This window comes from Marmota marmota, unplaced genomic scaffold, assembly GCF_001458135.2.
Source record: "Marmota marmota marmota unplaced genomic scaffold, marMar, whole genome shotgun sequence".
Taxonomy (NCBI): domain Eukaryota; kingdom Metazoa; phylum Chordata; class Mammalia; order Rodentia; family Sciuridae; genus Marmota; species Marmota marmota.
Window position 1 is genome coordinate 21,696,980 of NW_026000016.1, and position 9,024 is coordinate 21,706,003.

Below are 9,024 nucleotides of genomic sequence, written 5' to 3' on the forward strand. Positions count from 1 at the left end.
AAGATTCTTGAGCATGTTTGAATGCTGAAAGGAAGAAACCATTAGGGAACCACTTGGAGAAGTTGACAATCTGGGAAATACAGAAAACAGTCAGATCCCCAAGAAGGCAAATGAGGATAAATTCAGAACACAGGTGGAAGACTACTCAGAACAGGAGGAGTGAAATCTCTCCCATTGTAATGTTAAGACAGGAATAAGAAGGAATGGTGGGAATGAGTCCTGTCAGTTCTAAAGGTTCTGTTAAAAAAAAAAAAAAATTAGAAGGACTATTAAGTCTTATTACAGAAAAATTAGGAAACCTAGATTAAAAAAACAAACAAAAAATAACCTATAATTCTACCCACTTAGATTTAATTTGTGGCCCAAGGGGTGGGGAGTGTGCCAGGGACTGTACATCAGATTTAACTATTTTTAAAGTCTTATTTCTCCTGGATGTCAGATTCAACTACTTTTAATGTTTTATTTTTTTTCTGACATATATGCTCTCATTTATAGCTTAATATATAGAATGAATACTGTTTGTAACTGAGTTCCATAGTCCAAAATATCCTAACATGAAGTAAAAGTTGGACTATCTGACTTTTATTTATAACTTTGTCAATAATGCAGTTCATAACCTTAGTTTACACACTCATTTACTCTTTCTTTGCTCATATTGCCATTTATTAATATTCTTCCAAGAAATATTTATTGAATATCTAAACTATTCATGTAATTGTGCTCTGGTAATTTATCATACATTCATATTTGGGGGTAGAACACTTACCTGAAGATTTCTCTACTTTGTAAGTTTGTTTCACTGTCAATAATTTAACTACTTTAAGAGTCAGACACTTTTAACATGTAATGAAATTGCTTTATTAGCTAGATGTTAATAGAATTCTTCTGTAATAAATAAATAATTTATGTTCTCTTTATTTCAAAAATATTTTAATGTGGTTCTTATATGATAACAATAGGCTTTTGGTGGGATTCTACTCTACAGTTATGTAAGACAGAACTTTCAAAATTATTTGGGCTTAATAGTTTAAAATAATCAGTAGGTTGTCCCTTCCTTTCCTTTTCCCAGGTTACAATGCACCATATCTCTCAGTGTATAGTGAAAATGCAGTTGATATCTTCGATGTGAATTCCATGGAATGGATTCAGACTCTTCCTCTCAAAAAGGTAATTTGGCATTAAAATATGAGCTGAGCTGGCTAATTTTTGATAGGTAGCTAAACTCCATACTATTCATATTACATTTAGTTTCTCTGATTGTGAACTTGACGAGCGACTAGAATATATCATACAACCTAAAATGTCAATGTTATCATCTACTTTGAGATTAAAGAGCTTCAGGAGAGTATGTGATTATTATTAATCATAACTTTTTCACATAATGGTATGCAATGTTTAATCCTGCAAAGACAGATTTCATGAATAGGGAAGTTATTCAACTTGGAACTGAAATTGTTTAGTTGAGTCATGATTGATTTAGAAATAGAAGTGTTCCATATTAGTAATAAAACATAATATTTTCCCTTAATATTCCTCTATTGTTTCCATAACAAAAATTTTACAAGTATGGAACTACTGTTTTGCAAAAATAAGATTACCTCTAGATAGGGAAGAGAGGTGGGAGGGAAAGGGAGGGAGAAGGGGAATTGCATGGATTATGGAAGGAGACCCTCATCGTTATACAAAATATATGTATGAAGATGTGAGAAAAAAAAAAAGAATAGCGTTACCTTAGATTAGGTAGAGAGAAGTGATGGGAGGGGAGGGGAGGGGTTGGGGGATAGGAAGGATAGTAGAATGAAACAGACATTATTATTACTATGTATATATATGTGACTGCATGACCAATATGATTCTGTAACCTGTACACTCAGAAAAATGAGAAATTATACCCCATCTAATTCAAATGTATGATATGTCAAGGTCATTGTACTGTCATGTGTAACTAATTAAAACAAATTTTAAAAAAGAAAAGTACTATTTTCATATAGACGTATATAGTATATTTAGAATGTACATCATTGGTAAAATGATAGGACTAGGTGAAACAAAGTAGCCAAGATCATATTTTATAATGTGTCCAATTTTAAACCACATCAATAGTGAAAAACAACTCTTGTAAGTATTGCCACATTATATAAAGCAACTAAAACGTGGTCCTCTATTTTATAAATTTTGACTGACTCTACTAAGTTTTCTGGGGTTTTTTTCCATGTAATTTGCAATATATATGTTATCTTTATGAAGCATATTAATAAGCTGATCACTTGTGAACCCACCTCCCTTTTTGATACCTCAGCCCTTCCCTCAGAAAGTCAGTATCCTGAATGTCATGCTTATTGTCCCTATGCGTTCCTGAAAATACAGATTTTTGCACATTTAAATATTCCTAAACAATATATTATTTAGTTTTGCTTGGTTTTGAGATCTATTAAAATATTGTGATATATTGTCACTTTTTACCTTTGTTTAACTCATTTACTGGGCTTCAAAGATCTATACCTGTTGCTACCTCTACTGTGTAATTCATTGTGTAAATTCATTGTGTAAAATAGCCTACTTGCTATTTATTCATTCTCTGATTAACAGACATTTTAATTATTTTCTAGCTTTTGCTATTGTGAATGTTGCTGCATATTATCTGGGGTAGATGTGCAAGAGTTTAAGTCATATATCTAGGAATGGAATTGATGAGATTCTTACCCACATCTTCTCTAATACCTGTTGTTGTCAGCATTCATAGTTTCATAAATGGTTTCATAAAATGGTATCATATTGCAGTATTAATTTGCATGCCCCAGTTAACTGTGTGGTTGGGAGTCTTTTCTATATCTATTCATCATTCGTATTTCCTTTTCTGTGAAATGCCTGGTCATGTTTTTTGCTCATTTTTGCCATCTTGTTGATTTATTCTACTTCTTTATGTAATATGTCCTGTTTTAGTAATGCATGGTAAATCTTGTTCATTTGTGACTTATGGGTTTATTTTTCAGAACAGAAGTTATTGTTTACTAATTTTACTGTAGTTAAATGTACTTTCCTGTTCTTTAGGTTTTTTTTTTTTTTTTTCTCTTTAAGAAACTTTTCCTAGCTTAAGGTCATAAAGATGTAACCTTTGTTTCCCTCCAAATGTTTTGAAATGTTGCTTATTATATGTCTATCTTTAATCCATTTGTAATTGATTTTTTTTTGCTTGTAGTATGAAATAGGGATTCTGTTTTATTGGTTTTATGTAATGTGTTGCTCCATTATCATTTATTAACAATTCTTCCTTTTCCCAGTCATCTGTACTTTTATCTTTATTATATGTAGATCAAGTATTTGATGATAAGAGCTCATAAAGCAACTATTGATATCTTCTTAATGTAATTATTTGGTCACTGATAGCTTTAAAAGGTCAAACTTAAGGTTTAAATGTATTTCTACTTAATTTTATTTATTTGTCCAGGATATTCTTTCTTTAAAATGTTATCATTATAAGTTTGTTTGTCCAAATCAGATATAATGCCTTCACAATCAGAATTATTAGCATTTTGGGTTTTTTCTGAAAGGACTGTATTTTGAAGTATATAAATAAAAGATCTTAATAATATATGCTTTATGTACAGGCCAAAAGTTTTATGATTTAATTTATAAAAGTTTTGTTGAAGTACTTATTTTATTTTTTATTATTTTAGGTTCGACCTTTAAACAGTGAAGGATCTTTAAATCTTTTAGGATTGGAGACAGTTAGATTGATATATTTCAAAAATAAGATGGCAGGTAAGAAAACAGAACATTAATAGTAATAGCTTCAATGGAAATATTATTTTTCTTCTGACTGCCCAATGTCATATGAATAATGAGTGCTAGAGTACAGATTTAAAATCTTATATATCTTCCTCTAGAGTGTGTGATCTTGGCCACATACTGTTAATATATCCAAGACAGATTATTGGGCAAAAGTGATTCTATTTAAACTGTCATAGCTGATTTAACAAAGTATTTCATTCTGACATGCCTTGTTATTTTTCTGGGGTATACCTAGGTAAGCAGAGAAAGTGTAGCTGAATATACTTCTGTACTTAAAATACCATAGAACTTAAACAAAATTTGTGGTATTAAAATTAAGGACATTCATTCAGAATTCCATCTGCGGACTTCAGGAACCCATCTTTTGCCAATGCAAAGGGCTTAGTACTTCTAAAGTACTGATGACAACTTAGAAGCAGAAAAAAGAGGAAAGTCATAAAAGTGCCTAGAATCAGAAGAGGGAGCAGGAACCCTGGGGGTTATAAACAAGAGAACAGCATTTGGTCAGTGACCAAGTAGTAAGCGAAGATTGTCAAACCTGTGATTAATAGACCATATGTAAAATGCCATAGTCTATACATGTAGAATTAAATGTTGTTTGCCATTAATGTGAGGCCAGACAGTTAAAATCTCACTTTTAACAAATAGTGTGCTTTTTTCTATATAATAAAATCATTCTTATGTCAGCAACAAATATTTTCCTAACACAGGTATTCATAAATCTCTGCTCTTTTGTGGTAGAACTATTTAATGAAGAGGCACTTAATGATATATTGTGTATTTAAAGTAATATTTGAATTTACCTAAATATAAGTAAAAACATTGGCCTCAAGGAAATGTTAAAATGTTTATACCTGTTATCTGAAGGTCATGAGATTATCTTCTTAATGCTTTTTTGCCCCTCATATTCCCTCAATAGTTTTTTATGTTCTACTGTAATAGAAATCCATCAAAAGCTTATGTTTATTGTTTTTGTTTGTTTTGATTTTAAGTAATGAAATAATTGTTTGGTTTGTGGTTCAGTGCTTTGTTAATAGCTGTCTGTGTTAAAATGGTATACCTTTATGGTATGATTTGATAAAGGACATTCAAATTTTAGGCATGATTCTCAATCATGAAGCTAATGAAACTTAAGTTTCAGGTTTCCAAGACCCTATACTTAATTTTGTGTTCTGTTTCTTAGAGGAGCTTCACATATTTGTATAAAATTGGATCCACTCTGTTCTCACCGTATTTAATGCTGGTCATTAAATTTCCTTATATCCATGTTGTATCTGTAGGACAAAACCTATTCCACATGTCTCTTCCCATGCTTTCATCTTTCTGCTTCAGGCTAGGAGTGGAGGTAGAACTCTGAGAAAGGAGACCTGACAGGTTTCAATATCTTATTATTTGAGAAAGGAGGGAAATCCCATTTCCAAGAGGTTCCTTCTTTTTCTCTCTCTTGCTTTTCCCTCCTGCAGAAGGGACAAATGCCCCTTTGCCTTCTGGCTGCCCCACGTCTCTTGTCACCACCATAACTCAAAATTCCTGCTTTATCCTCATAATTCTCATATTCTAGAATGATGTCCCACATTCTCATCTACATTAAAGTCTATCCTTTTAATATTTGTTGTTGAGAAAATGATCTGATTAAGCAACATTATTATACCACAAGGAATGTGTTGCTTTTGTGGTAATTTTCTATTTCGGCTTGTCTTATAGGCCCATTTGCCTTCTTTCAGCCTTTTTCTTCTTGCTTCAGCTTTACAGTGTCAAAACTTGTAAAGATTGGCTTTTTTCCTTTTTCCTTATCTTATTTAGATAATGGCATACCCTGCCTGCCATGTTAAATGGATAACTGTTGTCTTTTTACAAAAGACACAAAGACACAAAGCCCAGCAGGTTTTTAGAGTTCCCAGTTTACAGTTGTTTCCTTCCAGATGTTAAAATTGAAATGGGACAAGATGGTCACCTGGTTGCTAGGAGTATACAATTATATAGTATCCACCTTCAAGATAAGAAGATCAGAAGATTAGAATAGTGACAGATCCTTCAAAAGGAGGATAATGGGAACACAGACCTTTCCTTATTCCACATCTCACAAGAAATTTTTATTATGTAAAAATAATTTTAATTATTTACATAAATAGCTTGCTATTTATGCCTGATTACACATTAATAATAGCATCTTTTGGGGGCTGGGACTATAGCTTAGTGGTATAACTCTTGCCTACCATGGGTTCTATCTCCATCACTGCACACAAATTAAAATAAATACCACAAAACCCCCATAATAGCAACTTTTTAATATCCTAAGCTACTAAACCCACTGATAGGTAGGTATGAGAGAAAATAGTATAGAAATATTGGGGTGAATTGGCTCGTCAAAGGGACAGGACATCAAGGCAATTACAGTTTTCTTCTAGCAAAATTGTGTCATGTTTATAATGAAATAGAAGTGAAAATGTAAAATGTATTTTGCTAGTTATGTTTAATTTATATATATATATATATATNCCAGTCATTCATATATATATATATATATATATATATATATATATATATATTTTTTTTTTTTTTTTTTTAAAGGGCTGGGGATCTAGCTCAGTAACAGAGTACTCCTGGGTTCAATTCCCAGTACCACACAAACACTCTATTATTGCTTATTTACTATGATTATCAATGCATGACTTTTAAAATTCAGAATTACATATACTTGTATAATTGTGCTACCATGGAGATTAATGGCTAAAAAAGCAATTTAGTAATTTAAACAGCACCATTTTTTAAAAAACAGAAGGGGATGAGCTGGTGGTTCCTGAAACATCAGATAATAGTCGGAAACAAATGGTTAGAAATATCAACAACAAACGACGTTACTCCTTCAGAGTCCCAGAAGAAGAAAGGATGCAACAGAGGAGGTAGATATATAATTTGTACTTATTGTCCATCTATGCTTCTAGCATCTGAGGGACTATCTGCTAATAATACTATACTTGATTTGGAAAGACAATTTGGTATCTGAAAATCTATTATTCATAAATGATATCAAAAACTGCAGGACTAGGAGTATAGCTCAGTGATGAGTGTGTGTTTGCCTAGCATGTGCAGGGCCTTGGATTTGATCCCCAGCATCACGAAAGGAATTTAAGGGGAAAAAAAAAAACCCTAAGTGCAATTATGACTGTAACCTCTCAGTGTCATTTTAATTAATAATCTAAAAGTTATGTGAATACACCGAATTAAGTACCATATTTTGATCCTCTTAGGTAGGTTTATGAAAGAGTAATAATTTGGGGGATGTATACTTTTCTACAGTACAAGCTTAAATCATATCTGTGCATATAGTAAACCTGTATATGTTTAAGAAATCTACATTGTTTTCTTCATGAGCAAACAGAAATAGGCATATAGCATTTTCAGCTACATTTAAAAACATTTCTAAAATGTTATAAATTATTTTAAAAGATACCCATGAAATGTTGAGAATTATCTGTAAAAATCCAGCAGAAGTTCCTTGATATCTAAATATGAATAGACCTGTTGGGGGGTTGGATCTGAAGCTCACTTGCCTAGTATGAGCAAGGCCCTAGGTTCAATCCCCAGTACTAAAAATATAAATAAAAGGATCCTCCCTCTTTCCTACTCCAAATCATAATATCTTTTATTTAAAATTAAAAACATTTTAAGGAATTGAATTATTAATTGAATCTATTCTATTATTCTAATTATATCTTTATTAGCATGATTTAATCATTTTAAAGACAAAAATAAAGTATGTATAATTTTTTTCTTATCTAGATTTACTGTGTAAAAAATATTTACATGGTTTTTTTTTTTTTTTTCCTTACAGGGAGATGCTGCGGGATCCAGAGATGAGAAATAAATTAATTTCTAACCCAACTAATTTTAACCACATAGCCCACATGGGACCTGGAGATGGAATACAGATTCTAAAAGACCTACCTATGGTAAGAGAAATGAATGAAGAGTGAATATTAATGTGAATGGGGTGATAAGTAAGTGGGAGATATATGAGGGAAAATACATATATATCAGCATATATATGTAGACAGGTTTCACAGGACATATTAGTATAATGAGGAGATGGTTCTCTTATTATATTACAATATGTTAAGATACATGATGATATATATATACCTGATGAGAAAAGCATAAATTTAGAAATCTGTCAAAAAACAAATAAATCAAGTTCTTATTTAGTTCTATACCCTAGAAATTTCTCCCTAAATCTGTTGTTGGTGGTGGGAAAAAAAAAAAAAAAAAAAAACCTGCTATGTTTGGGGACGTTATAAATCAATTTCAGAACTTGGTTACCAAATCACTAAAATTTCACTAAGTTCCTTACAGGCATTTGGCCTTTTTTTCCCTTAAGATCCATATTAGCTTGTCGGTAATGGTCACACCTCTCAGCTAACTGTGAAATTAAATCTTTTTGCCCAATTACAAACTGGTCACTTGTACATAAAAAGTACAACATAGAAAAATGGTTGTGTTTTTAACAATATGAAGATCAGATTCTCAGATCTATTGAAATTAAAGATTTTAGTAGAATTAGCTGATTATCCTGGCTCTGTTCTTAACACTTCAGTACCACATATACTCAGCAATTTATAAAACTTTAATATTGCCCTTCTGATCAGTGGAGATGGCAGCAGAACTTTGCACATATTTTTAAATATAGTTTTTATTTTATGGCAATTTGAGAGAGATGATTTATAAATCTCTCCCCAAATCTCCCACTAAGGAAATCTGTCTCAACCATGTTACCCAACAGTGCTATGATGGAAGAACTGAGAAAATAAGTAATATAGTTTGTGCGCTCAAATGTTTTAACATAAAAAAATAATTTAATAAAGGAAATTTTTACATTTATTTCATATGGGGAGGAAAAAAGCTTGCATTCACTTGTATCTGAGTACTTTGTAGTAAGTAAGCCCAACTAATCAGCTGGCTCTGCTTTTTCTGCTGTTATTTTTTTTCATCATTAAGACATTATATTAAGCATGCAGCCAGGTATGGTGGGGCATGCCTCTAATCCCAGTGGTTGGGGAGGCTGAAGCAGGAGGATTGCAAGTTCAAAGCCAGCCTCAGCAACTTAGTGAGGCCCTAAGCAACTTGGCGAGACCCTGTCTCAGATAAATAATAAAAAAACAGGCTGGGGTTGTGGTTCAGTGGTTCAATCCCTGAGTTCAATTCCTGGTACCAAAAAAAAAAAAAAAAAAAAAA

At 31.9% G+C, this 9,024-nt stretch overlaps 1 protein-coding gene across 14 annotated transcripts in view; it reads left to right on the forward strand.

Moving 5' to 3' along the window:
• The window catches only part of Cdc42bpa (CDC42 binding protein kinase alpha), a 309,215-nt gene that overhangs the window by 282,190 nt on the left and 18,001 nt on the right, over nucleotides 1-9,024 (forward strand). For all 14 annotated transcript variants that reach the window (XM_048809282.1, XM_048809272.1, XM_048809276.1 and 11 more), the window contains 4 exons: nucleotides 1,070-1,167; nucleotides 3,678-3,762; nucleotides 6,572-6,695; nucleotides 7,628-7,745. In XM_048809282.1, the coding sequence (XP_048665239.1) occupies nucleotides 1,070-1,167; nucleotides 3,678-3,762; nucleotides 6,572-6,695; nucleotides 7,628-7,745 (425 nt within the window). The remainder of the gene's footprint in view (nucleotides 1-1,069; nucleotides 1,168-3,677; nucleotides 3,763-6,571; nucleotides 6,696-7,627; nucleotides 7,746-9,024) is intronic.